This window comes from Chiroxiphia lanceolata, chromosome Z (genome assembly GCF_009829145.1).
Source record: "Chiroxiphia lanceolata isolate bChiLan1 chromosome Z, bChiLan1.pri, whole genome shotgun sequence".
NCBI lineage: Eukaryota > Metazoa > Chordata > Aves > Passeriformes > Pipridae > Chiroxiphia > Chiroxiphia lanceolata.
The window spans coordinates 58,355,326-58,375,224 of NC_045671.1; the positions used below are offsets into that span (position 1 = coordinate 58,355,326).

Sequence of the window (19,899 nt, forward strand, 5' to 3'; positions counted from 1 at the left end):
GGTAGTTGGGGTCCACAGCTGTCTAAGTAGACGCAGAGGAGTCCTTACATATTACTCAGTGGGAACATTGTCTGAGGTAAGACCCAGAATTTGTCCATTAAGTATAATAAAGTAAGTAGACTCTCTTAGCCCAGAAGCTACTGTGATCTTATCTCCTAAATCAGTCTGGTTTTAATACTTTGCAGTGTTGCTATTACAAGAAGCTGTGATCCCTTGTTTCCAATATTGTCTTAGATATATATGTGTATGTTATATATCTTAGGGATAGTGCTGGCAAGATGTGTTAGTTTCTGTGAGTTATACACTAACTAGAACTGTGAAAATGGAGGAGACTTCCAATTCTTTTAAAATTGAAATGTTTAAGTGGAATGAGAATATTATCTCAGAAGAAGACATATCAGAAATTTCCACTAAAGCTGAAAACATTAAAAACTGTTAGCTGCATTATTTAGGTATTTTAAAAAAGAAATTAAAAGAAAGATAAAAGACAAAAAAAAACAGAGAAATTGCATCACAATCTAATTTTGAATGAAAATTTCCCTGGTTCTTAAAAGAGAGTATCTTGGGATCCACAATATAAGCCAATGTTGACAGATGGTAGGAGTAATCTTATAATAGTCTAAGGAAGTGTGTAGGCTAGAAGAAGGAAGATGGAAAATTAAAGGAAGAAAGGATCTACATAAAGCATGGCTGTATTGTAAAATGCGATGGCAAGGCAGTATGTCAAGGTCACACCTTTATTTCTGTAGCACTTTTCAAATCCACTTTGATATATTAAAAGTAAAACATTTGTTTTCTGCCAGCCCTGCAAGTACAACCTTTAGTTTAAAAAGTCATCTGGATTCTTTCTGGCTTTGACATTGCCAGTTATAAAGGCTTCATTTGGAACTCCACTAAATCTTCTGCTGATGGCATGCAAGCTAGGAAGGTGTCCAGCTCACTGTTTGAGAACTGTCTTAGTTCTGCAGATCCAACAAGAATAAAAGTCCTAAAAACATATTACTTTTACAGCAAAAGAAGCAAAGCCTGGGAGAAGCAGATAAAAAGTCATTTTCCCATGGTCATTTCATCAGGACCAGGGAATAAAACACAATATACCAATTCTGTTTGATAGCATATGTACAGTAATAAAAAGCTCTAAGTCTTTTGTTTTCCAGTAGTTACCAATAATTCTGTCTGTGCAGTGTTTAGAAGCACTGGAAATTACAGGTCACTAAACAAGATTGAATGTTGTCTGTGGTCGTCAACAAGCTGAAGAGGTGTTTTGATGTTAGAATGGAAAGTCTGAATTGTGTGGGAGCAGGGAAAGGGAGAAGACCTTTTTGTGCCAAATTGTTCTATTCTATCATTCTTGTAAAACTACTTGAGGGTTTGTAGGTTATATTGTTCAACTGAGTCCTTCCTATGGAAATAAGTATATTGCAGGACAAGAGATATAGTGATTCCACATGATAAATGTTAAATGTTGTTTCTAGAATGGACATCACTTTCATATTACTAACAATTTTTAGGTACTATTACCATTTTTTTGAGTGTTGGTTTCTAAAGCTATTTACAAAACAATCACAACACCACACTGAAAGTGATAAACGGCATTAGGTATAGCACTACTGGGTGCTATAAGATGGATACAGAGCACAAGTAGGACCTTCAGTAAGGTTGGTCAGCAAGCAGATGTGGCACAGAGGTCATACCTAACTCCATCCTGCAGCTGAAGATTGGACCAGTCCTTTCCAGTGGGCAAAGGCTCCTCTCTGAGTTCATTTGCAGAGAGAAGAGGAGAGAACAGTTGTCTCAGCTATTGCTTAGCTGAATAAAAGTCATCCACCAAACATGGGAAGTGACTGTTAAATGTGTCCATTTTCTATTCCTTTCTACAAACAAGTAAGAACTAAAGGGCCCTAAGTTTGCTCTGCCAGATCTTTGTATCTGTGAGTCACTCAGTTCCAATTCTCTGCTGCTTATGATCACACACTTTTTCTTATATGAAGTATAACAAATAATCTGACAAGTGAGATTCTCAGCTGTTCTTATGCAGTGATTATAAAATGCCAACAGAGATTCAGAAAAAAGTACAAACTCTGTATTTTCTTATTTATGAGTTCTCTATTTACTTACTGCATAAAGTACAGATGAAGAGGACTTCTTCCTTTAATACAGAGTTGAAAGGATAGTATCTGTTACCCCACAGATTACTAATGCAGACAGTTTTACAATTTGAGGTAAACGGTCTTAAATTTTCTTGCAGGCAGACGGTGGAACGTGTGACATTACAGAACCAACTCCAGCAGCTTTTAGAAGCCCAGCGGTTGGAGGGCAAGTCACTGCCCACATCCCCAAGGTGAGGTGGGGGAATTGTGCTGCAGTCCGGATTTGCACATTTTCCTGGTATATCTGTTATCAGGAGAAGCTGTGATGTGGCTAAATAGTAAATGTGTTCTGTAAAGAAAATGTGGGGGTTTTACCTTGTGGGCTCAAAGCTGAGCTTCTGGAATTTGGCAGTGTGTAATGTTGATAAATATTGGAATTTTTGAGTATATACTAAATAGTCCCTGTTTCCTAAGAGTGAAAACCAGTTTTACAGTGAAATATACTATATTTTGAATTAGATGAACAGCAGAGGATCCTAGAAATCTGTAGGAAAGTTGTAAAGTTTGACCTCGTGTTGATCCACTGTACATTACTGCTAGCAGTAAGTTATAAAGCCAGTTACTAACAAATCCTGCTTTCAGATTAATAAGGCTCCTTACGCTCATTAAATCTTTTACCTGCAGTAGCTTGAATAAAAAGTGAAAACTCTAGAAATTTTATGTATTGTTTATGTATCATGTCAGAAATTGGAGAAAGAAACTCAAATGACTTTTCAAACATTAAAGAAGAGGAAGGTGAAGACTGAGGACTGGATCTCTGACAGTGTGATGCATGGAAGTCAAGCAAGCCCAGCTTCTCACTCACAGCAATCTGAAGATTACTTTGAAAAGAAGTAACTCACATGCAAAGAGAACTCAGTTTATCATTACCTTCTAATACATTTTCCTCTCTGGAAGACATACACAGTGGTTCTCCTTGTTTCGGAGTTGTTAGGAAGCTACATCTGTGTTTAAGTAGCCAGCATAAAAGCTTCTGCAGGCATTGATGATCACGGCTTTGGGTTATCAAGTATGAACTCAGAGGAACAGTGACTGCTTTTTTTTGATTCTCACAGAATCTCAAGCATTTTTCTGTACAAATGCTTCACGTCCCTGGATTTCATGTGTCATTGTTTCAGGCAAGTGCAGATAGTTACAATAGTAGATAACAAAGACATTGGGGTTGCAGATCCATTTGTGTAAAGGAACTTCAGCTAGGAAAGGACTGTAAACTCCAAACTCCTGCTGAAGTAGAAAACCACACTGGAAAGAGGGTTTTTTTGTCCTTTTTTTAGGAATCTTTGTCTTCCCTGTCTGCCAGCTCAGTAGGTACAATGGGACCAAATGTTGTCTTCCAGCTCATTTGGTTTCTGTGATTTTTGCTGGCTGGTCTTTCCAAGTGGTCTCACATCTGAGTACTGCTGAACACCAGGACTGTTTTACTTTCAATGTCAGGTAAGATAAGGTGAGAGCAGATCTCTCAGCATTCACTATTTCTGTAAAAGGATAGGTTTCAATATTATTTTAGTTAAGTGAGCAAGTCTGAAAATTGTACTCTATTTATTTTATTTCATGGTAGGCTACTATTTTTCCTTCCAGTTAGAACTCGCTTGTGGATATCATCATCATCCAAGGAGTCATTAGTAGATCTGAAAGAACCTATCCCTTTTGCTGGGAATGTCTACTATAGACAAATGCGTATTCTTTAGTGTCTGTTTTGGTTAGCATAGGAAAAAAGCACAAAGGGAATTGAAAATGAAGTGGGTAGTACAGGCATGTGAATTTTTTACACTGTGAGAATATGGACTCAGCAGAGCAGAAGCTGCTTGCCTGCCTCACACTAACTTTAATTTTGTCATCTTGTCCTTGCATAGTGGAAAATTGGTTTAAAATAAGAATGTATATAAGTATTATGAGCTCTAGCATATGTCACAGGGAAAGAAAAGGTCTCTGTAATTTACATTCTTTGCAAACTGGGCTTATGTCAAATTGCTGTTTCCTTGCTATAAAACATTTGGTGTTCTAAATTTAATTTATTATTCTAATAGTGTTGAAATACATTCTTGTCACCTTTCTCTTACTTTTCAGTATTTCATATCTGAAAAGGTTTTGAGTGCAAATGGCCCTGACTTTTTATGAGGTCTTATACGGCTATTAGTACCAGATGAAGTGTAGATATATGAAATCATTGCGATAAAGAGAGCTGGTCCTTTCACAGTACTTAGAATAAGCTACTTTTGTATTATGATGTGACTTGGAGAAGGAGGCATTTGACCTTGTGCAGGTTTCTTTGCCTTTTAAAACATGACAAAGTATGAAACAATTCCCATAAATAGGAAACAGTAGTTTCTCTAGAGTTTTCCTCATAAAGTCATATTTGGTGTTTAAACTTAAATTCTAAGTTTTGTTTATAAGGAGTTTTCTTTGTAAGAGAAAGTGAAGGTCCTCAGATCCTGAATAGGAGTGGAAACAGGGTTACATCCTTCTTTATGTAATCTTCGCTGTGGCATCATAGTAATAAATTCCATGTGAGTAACAATGAAGAGGATACGTAACAAGAAGCTGAGACAGACAAATACGCGGGAAATGGCAATTTCACATTTTAAATATGCATTAATTTCACTGTGGTGTTTCTTCTTTTTTTTCTTTAAGCTTGCCATCATCTCCTGCTTCTGGCAAACCCCAGTGGAAACCATCTGAAGCAGATGAATTGTCTCCACCAAAAAGTAAATTGAACACCCAAGATGGGATTCAGATTCTTGGCAGCTTGGGAACTTCTAGTCGCACTCGAGCCAAGATAAAAGATGAGGACTCAGATAAAATCTTGCGTCAGTTGTTGGGGAAGGAAATATCTGAAAATGTCTGTATGCAGGAAAAGCTGACTTTGGAATTTCAGGATGCTCATGCATCCTCCAAGAACGTGAAGAAGATTTTGCCAGAGAAAAGAGAGTTGAAGTTAGCCCGACTGAGGCAACTGATGCAGCGGTCTCTCAGCGAGTCTGATACAGATTCACCTAATTTTGAGGACCACAAGAACACCCCTGTGAAAAGAACTGACAAACCAAGACCTCAACCTATAGTGGAGAGTGTTGAGAGCACAGAGAGTTTGAACCTGATGCTTAAGAAACACACTTCTGTGGCAGGACGCCGCTTCCCCTTTGGTATCAGGGTCTCTAAGTCTGTGGATGGCCACAGTCCTTCCCCTACTTCAGAGAGCAGTGATCCTGATAACGAAGCCCCGTATCAGTCTGGTACGGTACCTCAGAACCAGTTTTGTGGAGACAACTCTCCGTCCAGCTCGGATAGTGCCACTGCTCAAAAGGTTGCCACAAGCCCTAAGAGTGCTCTCAAGTCTCCATCTTCAAAGCGCAGAACGTCTCAAAATTTGAAACTTCGTGTAACTTTTGAGGAGCCTGTGGTGCAGGTAGAGCTAGCAGAGTCAGAACTAAATGAGGAAAAGGAGAAAGACCAGAGCAAAGGACTCATGCGGGCTCCACCCAGCTCTGGGGAGCATGTAGGGGATCAGCTGAAAAGGCCTTTTGGAACCTTTCGGTCCATAATGGAGACACTGAGTGGCAACCAAAATAACAATAACAACTGTCAAACAGCAAACCAGGTCAAAACCTCATCGACGCTGCCTTTTACCTCATCCGGAAGGAAGACAACAGACAGCAAGGGAAATCCAGCAGTTCTCTCAAAAGGAAGAAACAAGCCTGTGAGTGCACTGAAAGAAGGAAGGGCCTTTTTTTTTCTAGTCTCTTTAAGTAATGAATAAATTTGACAGCTTCTTCCTCTTGCCTTTCTACAGCAAAAGGATGCACACAAATACTTTATTGTATTTGACCTGTGTAAATCCCTTTTAATTTTGGAAGGCTTTTCTAAGGAGTGGCAGGTGTTGCTTGTCTGTACAAGACTGTGCAGTCTGTACTTTAGAGCATGTGGTTCACATATTCTGTGTTTAAAGCTTTCTACTGAAATGTGATTCACATGGAAATGATGTTTGATATTGCACCGAGTGACAAAACTTACAATGAGAATGTCACTCTTGAAACCATGGGATATCTGAGGAGTAAATAACTGAAGGACTAGCCCTGGCCTGTCCTATAGCCAAGACTTGATGAGAAATACAACCAGGAAAAATTGCAGAAATGGTCCTTCTGGCTTCTGTGTGAGTTACAGTGTTATTTGCCCACCTTCTCCTCATAGCAGAGTCTTCTTGTGTCAGAGCATATGGTTGGTCTGTAGCAAAATGTACTGGATCCAGATCATCCCCTCTTTGCAGTCAACACAATGTTCTTTCTGGGATCCCAACAGAAAGAGGAGGGTCCCTCTTGTTTAAAGGAAGGAGAAAATACTTTGAACAAATGTATCTTTCAAGAGAAAGAGGTATTGAATGAAAGAGACGGAGGAAATACTGTGGGCGCAGTGTGTTTGTAGAGTGGAGAGCAGTATGAGCATCTGGAGATAAAATACAGTTGAGAGGGAATGGTAGATGATTTTATTCTCTGTGGAAGTCACACTGGGAGGGAAGGGGTGGATGGAAAGACATGAGGTGGAAAAATAAATTCAAGATGAAAAAAAAAACTTAAAGCAGGCCAATAGCAGGAGGAGAAGAATTGGTGAATTATATACTGTAAAAAGTATGACAAGGTAATAGGAGAAAAACACAGGAAAATCTTAGGCAAAGAGGAGGCAAAATGGGTATGGAAAAGAAACAGTGGAAAGAGAGAATTTGGAAACAGTGAGCAGTCCATTTTAGTGGGTGCTGCTAGAACGGTAGTGTATAGCATACTGTAAAATGAAATTAAATGAAATTAAATGAAATTAAATTAAAAATTCAAAGGAGAGGAAGCAGGCTAAATTGAAGTGGGACTGCATTTCTTAAAGTTTACTGAGAATCACAATATGAACTACTGGTCTGAGTCTTTGAAGACCTGAACCATGTACTTGAACAGCCAGTTTAATATGGAAGTATTTATATAACACAGTGGCTTCTTTTTTCAAGTGAGTGATTCAGATTTCATAGTGACAAACGAAAAGACAGTCTATCTTCAAAGATGTTCTGATAGATTGTAAGGTCACAGTAGTCAGATTTGTAGTTCCCTAAGAAATTTGAAGAATTGTGTGTGGTAATTCTAACAGGATTGATGCTTGCACTGTAAAACGTCTGTGAAAAGGCCATGTTTGCATGTCACTCTTGTCAACATCAAAACTGTGGAAAGAATAACTTTTCATACCAACCCAAAGGACCACAGCACACATCTCAAAGAGGTAACAGATTCAGGCATAAAAAGAAATCTGTTGAAACATTACTGTGGCTGTCTGACTGCATGTTTTGGTAGATTTCCATGTTATGCATGTGGTGAGCACAGTGCATGCTTTTAACTGATATGATGTTGTACTTCCTTAGGATCCTTTCCTCAGCTACACCAGTCTTTCCTCTAGCACGTTGAATGAAGAACTTCTGTCTAACTATGCTTGGTATGTGCTTATGCATGCTAATGTTTAGCATCTCTGTTGCTTTGTTTTCTCAAATTGTGTTTGCTAATGTTATTTGTAACTGAAATACTGGAATCTATTGATTCACAAAAAGGGAAGTAGATGAACATTTAAATTCCTAGAAAAGCAGAAATTTATGATGGATTTCTGCTGATGTCACCATTGAACTGGCTACAGGATTCAGTTCCAAGCAAGTACAGAAAGTATTCATACTCATAAATCCAGCAGGGTGTATAGCAGACTTTGGCTGAGTATTCTGCCTCTGTTGAATGAAAGTCAAGAACCAGATGAGAATGGAAATTAAATTTCCTCTCATGAGGAGAGCAAAAAAGACCACAGTTCATCTCTAAATAGAGTACAGAGAACATGAGGCAGAATGCTCTACTTTAAGTAGTAGTGCTTCAAGTAGTGGTCTTTTATTTTTGCATTTTTCTTACTCTCCCTTAGGTTTTGAACTTAAATCTGTTTTGTAAAAATCTGATTAACTATGACTGTGTTCAAACTCCTTATTTTGGGGCAAGTAAAGATCAGTCCCCCAATGTCCATAAAGACATGTTGGGAAAAGAACATTTAAGCCATTAGAGAGTGTCTAAATGAGGGCAGCAAAAAGGATGAAGGGCCTTGAGGGGAAGCCATATGAGGAGCTGCTGAGGTCGCTTAGTCTGTTCAGCCTGGAGCAGACTGAAGGGAGACCTCATTGCAGTCTACAACTTCCTTGTGAGGAGAAGAGGAGGGGCAGGGACTGATCTCTTCTCTGTGGTGAGCAGTGACAGGACCCAAGGGAATGGCCTGAAGTTGCGTCTGGGGAGGTTTGGGTTGGAGAGTGGTTGGACACTGGAACAGGCTGACAGAGTTCAAAAAGTATTTGGACAGTGCTCTCGGGCACATGGTGTGACTCTTGGGGATAGTCCTGTGCAGGGCCAGGAGTTGGACTCGATGACCAATGTTTATTTTGTAAGCAAATACTTTCTAAAAATTGTCTGCCATTTTTACTCAACTCTTAACACTCACAAATTCCTTTTTCTTTTTCTGTTAAACTGAGATGTAAAGTTAATCTGACGTTAGTTATTCTGCAGTTCAGGAGCCTAAATTACTTTCAGATTAGTATTTTCTATATCTAATACATTTATTTTTTTGTTCACTTATTTGCTATTGCCAGGACCTTCCCATACTTGAAAACTGAATTTCTGTAATGGAAATGGGAGTTTTGTTCTGAAATCATTGGCACAGCATATGTGAAACCAGAAACAGAACTATAAGATTTCCAAGAGGTTTCATTCTCTCCAGAAAACAAAGAGGGGAAACTCCTGTGCACAAAACTTCACAGCAGTAGTTTGAGGGAGCATCAGTGGTCAACCTCCAGTCAAAACATCCAGCTGCCTCTCCAGGCCATAGAGGAATACAAAACCATTAAGCTCATCCTTATGTTGGAGCTGTCTCCCAGATGTAGCCATTTGTTGTAATTTGGCATTGCCTTGTGTAACTGTTCTTGTGTGAGAAATCTCTGACAACATGGTATTTCCCAGAAACAGTGAGAGATAGGGAAGGTCTGGCTGCCACTGCAGAGATGTGAAGTCACCTGCTGGGAGGGTGATGGCTGGGCCTGAGCTCCTGATTACACCTCCAGGCACTAATGGTCCAGGCACCATGTCCTGAAGTTGCCCCCATGGTAGTGGACACATGGAGAACCAGAGAGCAGGAAACAAGGAGCAGAGTGCATGAGGGGCACAGTTTGAAGAGACTGTTATGGTACTCACAAATTAGGACAGAAGTGGGCAAATTGTGTGCCAGAGTCTGTGGCATGAGATCTCCAAAAATCCATCTCCAAGAATGGAAGTTTTGTTGTGCTTTTCAGAAATCAGAACACAGACCCAAAGGCTGTCAGAGCTTCTAAGCCAGCCTTGTGACCTTTTAGTATCTCCTGTGATTTTTGAATGGGAAAAATGGGTGCCTGTTGTTAGTCCACTGCATGATGCCCAGTAGCTGTGAAATTTAAATAATAGAACATCCATGGTGTGGACTACAATCATTATCTGATTTTCCCCTGGGTGGCCTGGAGAGACTATGTAATACTGTTTCAGAACTATTTTGAAAAAAGCACCTTTCTGGAAAAGAGTATAATCTTCGGTGTTTTAAACCTTTGAAGATTGTTATGTTGGGGAATTACATTGCTGGACACAGTTGCAAACCCATTTTAACTCTAGCCCCTTATATAGGGGATTTTATTATCATCTTCTGAAATATGAAGTCATTATACAAAATCTGCCTTCAGAGAGATGAAATTCCTCTCCACCAGTTTCCTGTTTTCTTTTTCTTCAGCTTCTATTTCATTTTTTTTTTGGTCTTTTTTGTTTGGTTGGTTGGTTTTTTAATTTTCATTCAAAATACCCAAATACATCAAGGCTCTGTAGTTTGTTTTTTCAAATTGGTCACAGATTAATAGCAGAGGACTGTGCTAGAATTTTTAATGGCCTTTTTAAATTTTATACACCCTATTTTTCTGAAAGCCTTGAAGGAAATTTCAGATGTACAGGATGGTTTGGGATAATTTTTCCCCTTTTGGAAGGATTAGCTAGTTTTTGGCAAATTACAATTCCAAGCAAATAGCTGTAGGTTTTTTTCCATCTTACATGTATGCCAATGAACAGCTCTTTCCCACACTTTAAATTATCTGAGACCTGCTTTACGTTAAAGTAAGCACTAACTCACCATATCAATACAAACTCCTGTATTTGCTACAACTATCAACAGCAAAAATTGCTTCATACATTGGGGCAATCAGCAGAATCCACTGTCAGATTTCTGTCAGATAGTAAACTGGGCATGTTTCTAAAACGGTTAAGTGGGTCTAACCTAATCCCACTGCCAGACTTAGTGCTAGATAAATTAAAACTTCAAATATATACTCCAGAAAAAGTATGTCTCATAAAATAGTAGCAATTCAAACTAGTACAGTATAACATCAATATGAAAGTAATTTAAACCTTGTCTCAGAAAATTTACGTTTGTTCTGTTGTGAACTGCTATGATCATGCATCACTGCTTGCTGCATGAGGGGATTTTTAGTATTTCTGGGGCTATACAGGCACCAGAAGATGTGAGAAAATTAATTAGGAATTTGGTTACTAATTAGTAGAATCGGTAATACATTTTCTCCAGGTCACAGTATTGTCATCTAGAGACGTCTGCATTAGCTAAAAATGATGTTCTTTGAGGTCACATTGCAACTGTAGAGCTACAAACTGGGTTCTTTAGAGTGCCTAGTGAGACTCTACATGGAGGATTCACCAACAGGGACTTTCAGCACTGCAAGTCTAAGCTCATGCAGTAGTTAAATATCTTAGCCTTAGAAAGCAGCCTTTAATAAAGCTATGTGAGTAACACTAAACATATTGTTGATAGCAGCAATGCATGTTAAGTGCCAAAAAGTAGATATGGCAAAAAGTTAAATGATCCTCTTTTACCTCAATCCCATTCCTACAAAGTCTGCCTCAATTTTGTGTCTTTTGCTCTTGCTTTGGGTATGTGACAATAGTAATTTAGATGAATGAAGGAGATTTTAAAATAAAATGATCCCTGATAGCCTCTTACCTCTTACTAAGACCCACAACTGTGATCCATGAGAAGGTCAACATCTGTTAAATCCTGAAGTAACAACAAGGTTATTGGGGGTATTTGGTTCTTTGTGATGATTGCAGAATGAAATAAATTGATTCCAGTTTATAAGAATCAGGCTCACAAATATGTGAGTTTAAGACAAACTTTTTTGTACATATACTCTTGCCTTCACTGTAATATCTGTCCTTTGCAGCAGCAAACCAGGTAGTCATTATTGTATTGTAGGAGTTTTGCTCCTTTGCTGTTCAGTAGTATAACTAAAAGTGAGATTTTTAACTGATTTGCAAGTTGCTGTGGACTTCAAATAGTTGGAAGGTTAATTGAAGAGAGGGGGAACATGCTGGGAATTCAGAACAATGACATATCAAAGGAAATTAAGAAAACTAGTGTTACAAATATGTAGTTATTAATTTTTTCACCCTAATAGGCAAGCTATCATTTGAATCTCATACACGATAGACAGATTTTTAAATTATTTTTTTTAATTTAAGTTTACCTAGTGGGGAAATGAAAACACACTATGGAGAAATTATCCTCAACTCTGTGTCTAATAAAATCCTAATGACTAGAATTGAGTTTTTACATAAATTACAATGTTAAAACAGATACAGGCCCATGTCAGAAAGATAATTACTGCTTTCCGTTTTTGCTGTGGTGTTTGCCTCCCTCTTCTACCTAAAGCAGACACATAGAATAAATACCATGAATTACCTTCTGAAAGTGTTCATTTCTCTCTGATGATTATTAATGGGGACAAGCTGATTCCATTACAGGCAGAGTCAGAAACCAATAGGATATGTCTAATGTTTATTGTAGTGGATCTGTTTGTCACTGTGATACTTTTCACTAAAGGGCAAGAAATTTTTTGGTGTTCTGTTTATTATTACCAGGACATTACAACAGCACACTAATTAATGCCATGACTAAAAAAGCTCCTCATCATCCCAATGGTTTCCAGGTTTGATTTCAGAATGAAAGCTACAACTCAGTAGAAATACACAGTATTAAAAAGTATTTTGTGTAGTACATGTCTAGAAAAATAAGCTCAGAGAGAAAGATTAATTCAGACTTCAGTACATGCAAATGGAATAAAACAGGATAAATAAGCACAATGCAAATACCTCTATATTGTTAGTGTTACCATGAATAACTTTCTTTTTTTTCCAGGCATGATGACATCAACTGTAACAGCCAGAAATCTGTCAGTCAAAAGAGTACTGAAGAGCCAGAGCTGCAGGAATTCTTCCTGTAAACCACGTGATGATGTCTTACTTCATTTGAAATTCCTGAAATATAGCCTTTTAAAACACTAATATGAGACATACCCCTCACCAGCAAAACAGCAGCTGTTAGGATGCCTTAATCTGTAGCAGTTAGTTCATAAACAAATCTTTTTTATGATATATGTGTATATGTAACTTGTTTGTAAGCTGTGCTGTGTAAAGGCATGGGTGAGCAACAGTAATTTGAAAATTGTTATGACACAGGCAACCTCCAAAATGTTTGTTGGGCCACAGAACACATTTTGTACTTTGTGTCTTGCATGGATATATTGCATATATCTTTATTTCCCTTTGTCAATGGCATATACTGTCAAAGTTTCAGCCAGGACTCTGCCTGCACAGCTCCTCAGTGAGACCAAGGCAAAAGCATTGATTTTTTTTTCCTGAGTATATTTGTCTGTTGTTATTTCTATTTTTTGTAAAAAGGAAATAAAGATGGTGCTAATAGGACACAATGAGTGCAGATACCTCTCATACTTCATTTCCTCTTTTGAGCTTTAAGTTTTTTATTCTTCTTTTTGGTGTTCATTTGATAATTAGAGAATGTCCAGTACCTGTATTTCAGTTCAGTCAATCGAGTCAAGAATTGCTTTAGTGGTCATTTATCAGCTTTAAAATGTGTAGAAATAAAAAGAAAGTATAAATGCAATTTTAAGTTACCAAATACTGTTACTTGCAAAACACCAGCAGTGTACTCAGCTTTGTTCAAATGAGTGAATAATCTGATGAAACTCTAGTCCACATTCTCTCAAAGCTGTCATGATCCTTTTATTGACTGTTCTTTGAACTTTTCAGAGAAAATGAATGATTTCATTTTGTTTCTAGTAAACTATGAGTAGATTCTTCAAATGTGTCATATGGCACAGCATCCAAAGCAGAGTACTATACTAGGCAATCTTTACTTGTCACATTTATTTATATCAAATATGTGTATATATGTTTGCTTTATTTTGATTATATTGATTTATTTCCATTTGAAGACTGCTACGGTTTGCTGAGAAAGATCCAAATACATGGGGACTTATTTTACTAACTGTTCTAACAGAACATAGGGAAGTCAAAAGAAGTTTGCCAAAGAAATTTTGTATTTGTCAAAAAGATAGTCATAGAATCATGAAGTGGTGGTTTGGGTTGGAAGGGACCTTTAAAGACCATTGAGTTCCAACATCCCTGCAGTGGGCAGGGACATAAAAAGTTATGATATTATGAAAATTAAATTCCTGCAGTTGCAGAACTAGTAACTAAAAAATGTGGGCAGGTGAGGATTTTAATTAAATACAATGGAATTGCTTTCTATGCAGTTTCTCGTGGCTCTTTTTTTGCTGTGTCTATCTTGACCATTGGGCTTTGTTTCTCTCTCTGTGAGGAGAGAGAAACTTCCTGAATGGGATTCATTCTACCTATTAGAGATATCTCGTTTACCAGGAGTACCAGCTAGTCCCTTCCTACTTACTACAGGGAAATGAGATAGTAAAGCTCTTGGAAGAGTTATAGTATTTGAATGCCTTTAGCTAAGTGAGATAAATGTCTTTCTTTGTGTCAGTCTTCAGAGTGATGTCACATTTGGCCATACAGCTGCCATGGACTAAGATGACTGAATGCCCCAGGCACCTTGGTTTTAGGCTTTGGATAAGTGCAGAGTACTACTGGATAAAATGGGGCCAGTTGAGACCTCAGAAAAACAAAAAAGAAAATGAAAAAATACCTACATACACCAAAAAAAACAACCAAACAAACCAAAACAAAAAAACCCAAACAAAAACTCAACAAAAAACCCCACCCAAAACAAAAACAACCCACACAAATAGAAATAAAATTAATGTACTTACAGAAATGAAATTCAGAAATTCTTTCCACAGTTCTTATCTATCACTTGGCAACACTCTGATTTTTGAACTGAAGTGATAAACTTAGCACTCTAGCTGACCTGTGCTGTGTTGTTTAAAGAAACAACCAAACCTCTAACAATATCTGTGAGCCAGGAAAAGCAATAGCTCTGACTGGGCCTCCTGTTGTCTTTGTGCATATGAAAAGCCTGAATGCAAAATGAGAAGAGACACATGTGCTGCAATTGCCAGTGTGCTGAAAGAGAGCTAAAAAGGAGAGATTCTGTGTCTGGTAGGTGGGCCTAAAACAAACAGGCAGTTTGCATTTTTGAGAGTGTGAAGAGGGTTGGCTATGGTCGTGCGAATGGCAGAAGAAGCAATCCTGCTGAGTGATCCTGACAGACTGGAGATGTGTAAAGTCTGCCACAGCTATCTATAGTATCTATCTGAAGCAGGAGATAAAACTGAATTTCAGTGAAGGGATTTGAAGCAGATCAGGATGTAAGTATTGTCAAGTCCTGGAAGAAAGAAATGGCCTATTCTGGAGACTGAGGATTTAAAAGTTATCTGCTTTCTGCAGAGTAGCAATTTCTAGAGTATATTCTTGTACAACACATAAAGAATCAAATTATGCAAGAATCCTAGGGCAATAGAGGTTACTACAGAAGATAGGATTGGGATTACCAGAAAATGTTTGGAGTCTGTGGTTAGAGATATCCATGGCTCCTGAACACATTGTGACAGAAAGCTATTTCAGGGTAGCTAGTGCAGAAGAGAGGCCAATTAGATCTAAGCATGAAAAGTAGTGTCTGGAAGGTTTAAGGTGAGCTCATGTTGTATAAACTGCTGATTTTATTATTCCTAATTTGTAGTTTCTTTCCTACCCCAAAGCCTGCACATGGCACATTCTAATGTCATGCCTATTAGAGAAATGCTGATTCTGTGATCTTCAGCTGGCAGATGTGTGTGTGCTCTGCATATTTGTGTCCTTAGTAGGTATAGAATCCAGGTACCATAACTCTTTCTGTTTAGTTTGTAATCCTCCAGGCATATCCCTACTGGCATGAGTCTAAGTCAGGCTTCTGTCAGCAAAGCATAAGCATTTCCTGGAGGCAAAAGAGATGATCAGGGAATTTCCAGCAAACGTCTTCAGAAATATCAGTTAACCAAAGTTTTTAACAGGAACACAAATCCCTTATTATTACAGCTCTTGCAGAAAAGGTCCTCCTCTGTCCACTTAAAAATTTTTGATCAAAGAAGGCAGTGATTTACTAGTGAACCAATGTGTGTCCTAATAAAGTTGCATCTGTGGACACCACAGGTAAAATGAATAACCATTCATGTTCTGTTACTGCAAAAAAATGTCAGAATAAGACTTCTCTGTGTTTGTTCTGCAGTTCTGTAATAAACATGATGCCAGAGAGCAGTAGTGAATTCCCAAGTTCAGGTAATCTCTGACTCTCCTTTTTGAAGAATGAAAATAATTTGCTAAGAGCCTCGGTTTTTTTCATGACTCACCAATTCATTTGTTTCTGGTACTTGAGATAAGCAGCAAGCATCAAAACTGCAAGAATGGTGCTTTATTTCATCATCAAAATGGTGGGCTATGCTTTGTCCTGCATCAGTAGAGCAGCATTTTAGTAATATTTCATTTATTTGCCTTTCAGTCTCCATATTAGAGAGTGAATACATCGATTTACTAAGTTACTAATTAATAAAATAACTACAGTCAGCATAGTTGATGTGTGAAGGAGATGAAAGAGACAAGTTAGACAAACAGATTTAATATTCATTTCATTGTAACTGTCATTCAGAAACCTTTTTGTAACATCAAGCTGACATAAGATCAATGGCATAACAAAATATGATTCACATCAAAACAGTAAAAAACACTCTAACATCCACTTATTTACAACAAAATGGTAACTGTCTCAGAAACATGTTCTCTGAGAGCTGATTTATTGCATGTTTCATCACCTACCATCACAAGCAATGTCAGAATAGGGTCACGTAACACAGTTAAAAGTAAAATAAAAATGTCAGCACATCCTATCATAGGTATGAAGTAATGGATTAGTGAACAGATTTCATGATAAGACAACTTTTGTCTGCATGTAGACTCTAAGATTCACCTCCTCACACCCTTGAAATATTTCTTAGCCTTTTAAAAATCCACTTGGTGAAAAATCAACAGAAATATTTGTGAAAAATACAGTCCCTGTATTTGTAGCATCAAACTGCAAGGCTTAATTATCTGTCATGAAATGGTTTTCAATGACCTAATAGGAATGATTTCTCAAATTATATTACATTTCCTATTCAGAAATGTCTTCCCAACTGTACATCAGCTGTACCCAAGTATAGCCTGTTACATAATTAGCTTCTCGTATAACCTTGTTTCTCTGTTTATAAATGCAGATTGAGGTTGCAAGTAAGTACATAATTGTGCAGGAGAAGTCCAGCACATGCCCTGTAACCAAAATGTCTTTCAGACACTGAACTACACCGAATTTCAGTTGCCCAAATGTAAAAGTCCAAGCACTGCATAACCTGCAGTCATCCTCTGTCTCTGCACATTATCCTGCCCTATTACCTTCTTGCATACACCAGACATACTACGCACTATTTGTACCCATCTTTTCTTCATTATACTGACCACTCGGTATGTAACTTTGACCCAAGTAACAGAGAATTCAGCCAGGACAAATCAGGTGGTTTATTAGTGTGCCACACAACCTCTTCCAAATAAAGGGGCTACATACACAGCATAATCCACCCATCCTCCTTGCACACATTTAATAATGCATCACTGATTTTCCAGATACTCCAGATTTTGTAACATGGACTGCTTTTTTTAATATATATGGTCAGCTATAAATAATAGCTCAAGCCATCTGTTTCCTGAAGAACATGTTACTTTTTGACATCTGCAGAGTCACTTCCTTTCCTACTCAAGCTGCTAGGTGTTTTGCCAGTGTGCTTACTGGCAAACAGTGTACAGGAGGAAGGAAAATAATTATTCAGGGTATATTTGGAAAACTGATAAGAAATCCTGACACTGTTAGAACAGAGAGCTAGCGTCTTATCTCTTTTGCCAATTAGAAATACTGCTCTAAGAGAAAAAATAAAATCATGTGGGTCTGGAAGTTTGCCCTCTTTCCTGTGTAGACATGAACATAAACTTGCATGTAGATGGTGTATAGATATGTGTAAAATCCAGGAAAACTGCAGTATAGGGACCAATTCAGGGGGTTTGCAGTTTAGAAAGCTGTGTCTTGGCTATATACCTATGTGTCTGTGTATGCATGCAGATGTTAAAGGTAAGACAACTGTCTCCCAGTACACAGCTAAAAAGGAGGACAGGAATAAATGCCTTCCCTTTTTGCTCTGCACATTGCCTACTATGGATAGAATAAGAGGCAGTGAATATAAAGCTGTAGCAAAGGGGATGGAGGTTATGTGTTAGCAGAATTTTCCACAAGTAATGGTAGCACTGGAAACAATAGCTGGGGGAAGATGTGAGAGAGCTATAATTGGAGGATTTTAAGAACAGGTTGGTGAAACAGCTGTCAGAAATTATATGCCAGCAGCAACCATCAGAAATGCCACAGAGCAGGCAGTTGGACTTGGATGACCTCCTGAGATCCCTTTCAGGCAATTCTCTTTTAATGGGTCTGTGATGCAATTGTGACAGAATCAGCTTAAGAGGGAAAACTGTGAGGTCTTAACACGTTGTGGCTTTTACAGCACTGTCAAGTCAACCAACAATTCTGCCAGAGGTCCATGATATGGCATTTATTAGCTGAGAACACTGATCAAATAATATCCATGTACAGGTTTGCTAAGGAATCAAACAGGTGGCTTAACTTCAGGCTTCCTTGAAAATGTCTACCCAAATTGTGACAGCTTCTAAAATATACTTCTGGTCTTTTAAGAAACCAGATAAAGTCTTTTTGCTCAGTGCAATGTTATTTTCCTGTAGCCACGAGGTATCAGAGCTATAAGAAAAGGTTTGTTTACAGGATCCTCAGGCTTCACTATACATGCAGTACAGGAGAAGAGAACCAGCAGAGTGCCCTTGTTGCTGAGGAGGCCAGTGGCATCCTGAGCTGCATCAGGAGAAGCGTTGCTAGTAGGTTGAAGGAGTTGATTCTGCCACTGCTCTACGCTGGTGAGGCCTCACCTGGAGTGCTGTGTCCAGTTCTGGGCTCCTTTGTACAAGAGACATGGAGCTCCTGGGACAAGTCTAGTGGAGAGCTACAGAGGGGAACTGAAGCTCTTCTCTTCTGAGGAAAGGCTGAGGGAGCTGGTGACATGACTGAGAGGGATTCTTATCAATGTCTATAAGTATCTGAAGGAAGGGTATCAGGAGGATGGAGCCAGGCTCTTCTCGGTGGTGCCAAGCAATAGGATAAGAGGCGACAGGCAGAAACTGGAACACAGGAAGTTCCATTGGAATTATGTGGAATATCTACTGTGACAGTGACTGAGCACTGAACAGACTGCCCAGAGAGGCTGTGGAGTCTCCTCCATGGATATATTCAAAACACACCTGGACACAATCCTCAGTAACATGCTCTAAGGATCCCTATTTGAGTAGGGATGTTGGACTAGGTGACCTTCAGTGATTCCTTCCAGCCTTAAACAAACATTGTCTGATTCTGTGATTCTGTGATTACTCACTAAGGACAGTTGAACAGTCCAGCTTTAATTAAAAGGAAGGATCTTGAGCAGCAATTAAAGGTGCCCATTTTGGTGAAGAGAAGCTGCCACTGCCCAGTGGCAATCCTAGGAGTGATCCTGTGCTGTACTTAGCATTCAGTTCCCTTTCTTGTTGCTCAAATGTGAATTCTGTCTTTCCCTTGCTGGAGACAGGCATAAAAAAGCATCTTAGTGATATCAACAAGATAAATGTGGCTTCTCCTAACAGCACAGGAAGAAGTTACCTTTGCCATTCCAGTGATAAAGGCTGAGTTCTTTGGCATGAAAATTTACATCCCAAAACCATGCATTTGTGTGAACTACTTTCTGAGACACTTGAAAACCCTTTGAGCACTCCTTACAGATGATGTTACAGATCAAAATTATACTTTGACCTCATAAAATCCTAACAGGAGAAGGAAATATCCTCAAAATCTATTGCCTATAATTTCTTGATCCCCTGGGAATACATTTTTAAGAGACCATTTTAAATGCATTGCTTTAAAAAAAAAAAAAGCATTGCTGTGTACAAAGTGCTGACTGTTCTCACCTAAAAATCACTTGGATGTCTCACTGTCTTAAATGTGTTTGCCTGATATGTTCCTGGGCTTACTCTCCTAAGTTGTTTTTCTGAAGCTGTTTTCCCTCTATAGTATGAAGTAGTTAAAAACCAGTCAACCATATCCACAACGACTGTAATTCTGTGGTGGAAAATTGCCATCCAGTGACATCCAGTGTCAGGACTGGAGATAATTTTTGACTGTTTTCAGTAGAGTTGTGCTGTGTCTTCATAAACCTGATGGTCCTGAAGGTAAGTGCTTTAAAGTATGCTTCAAAGCATTA

At 38.4% G+C, this 19,899-nt stretch overlaps 1 protein-coding gene across 3 annotated transcripts in view; it reads left to right on the forward strand.

Annotated features, from left to right (window-relative positions):
* Window positions 1-12,979, forward strand: part of SNCAIP (synuclein alpha interacting protein) — a 91,211-nt gene extending 78,232 nt beyond the window's left edge. For 2 of the 3 annotated variants that reach the window (XM_032676250.1, XM_032676251.1), the window contains 4 exons: window positions 2,249-2,341; window positions 4,782-5,844; window positions 7,540-7,610; window positions 12,414-12,979. In XM_032676250.1, coding sequence (XP_032532141.1) covers window positions 2,249-2,341; window positions 4,782-5,844; window positions 7,540-7,610; window positions 12,414-12,498 — 1,312 coding nt within the window. In that variant the 3' untranslated portion in view covers window positions 12,499-12,979. The remainder of the gene's footprint in view (window positions 1-2,248; window positions 2,342-4,781; window positions 5,845-7,539; window positions 7,611-12,413) is intronic. The other variant, XM_032676252.1, reaches the window with a different exon arrangement.
* Window positions 12,980-19,899: the final 6,920 nt, after the last annotated feature.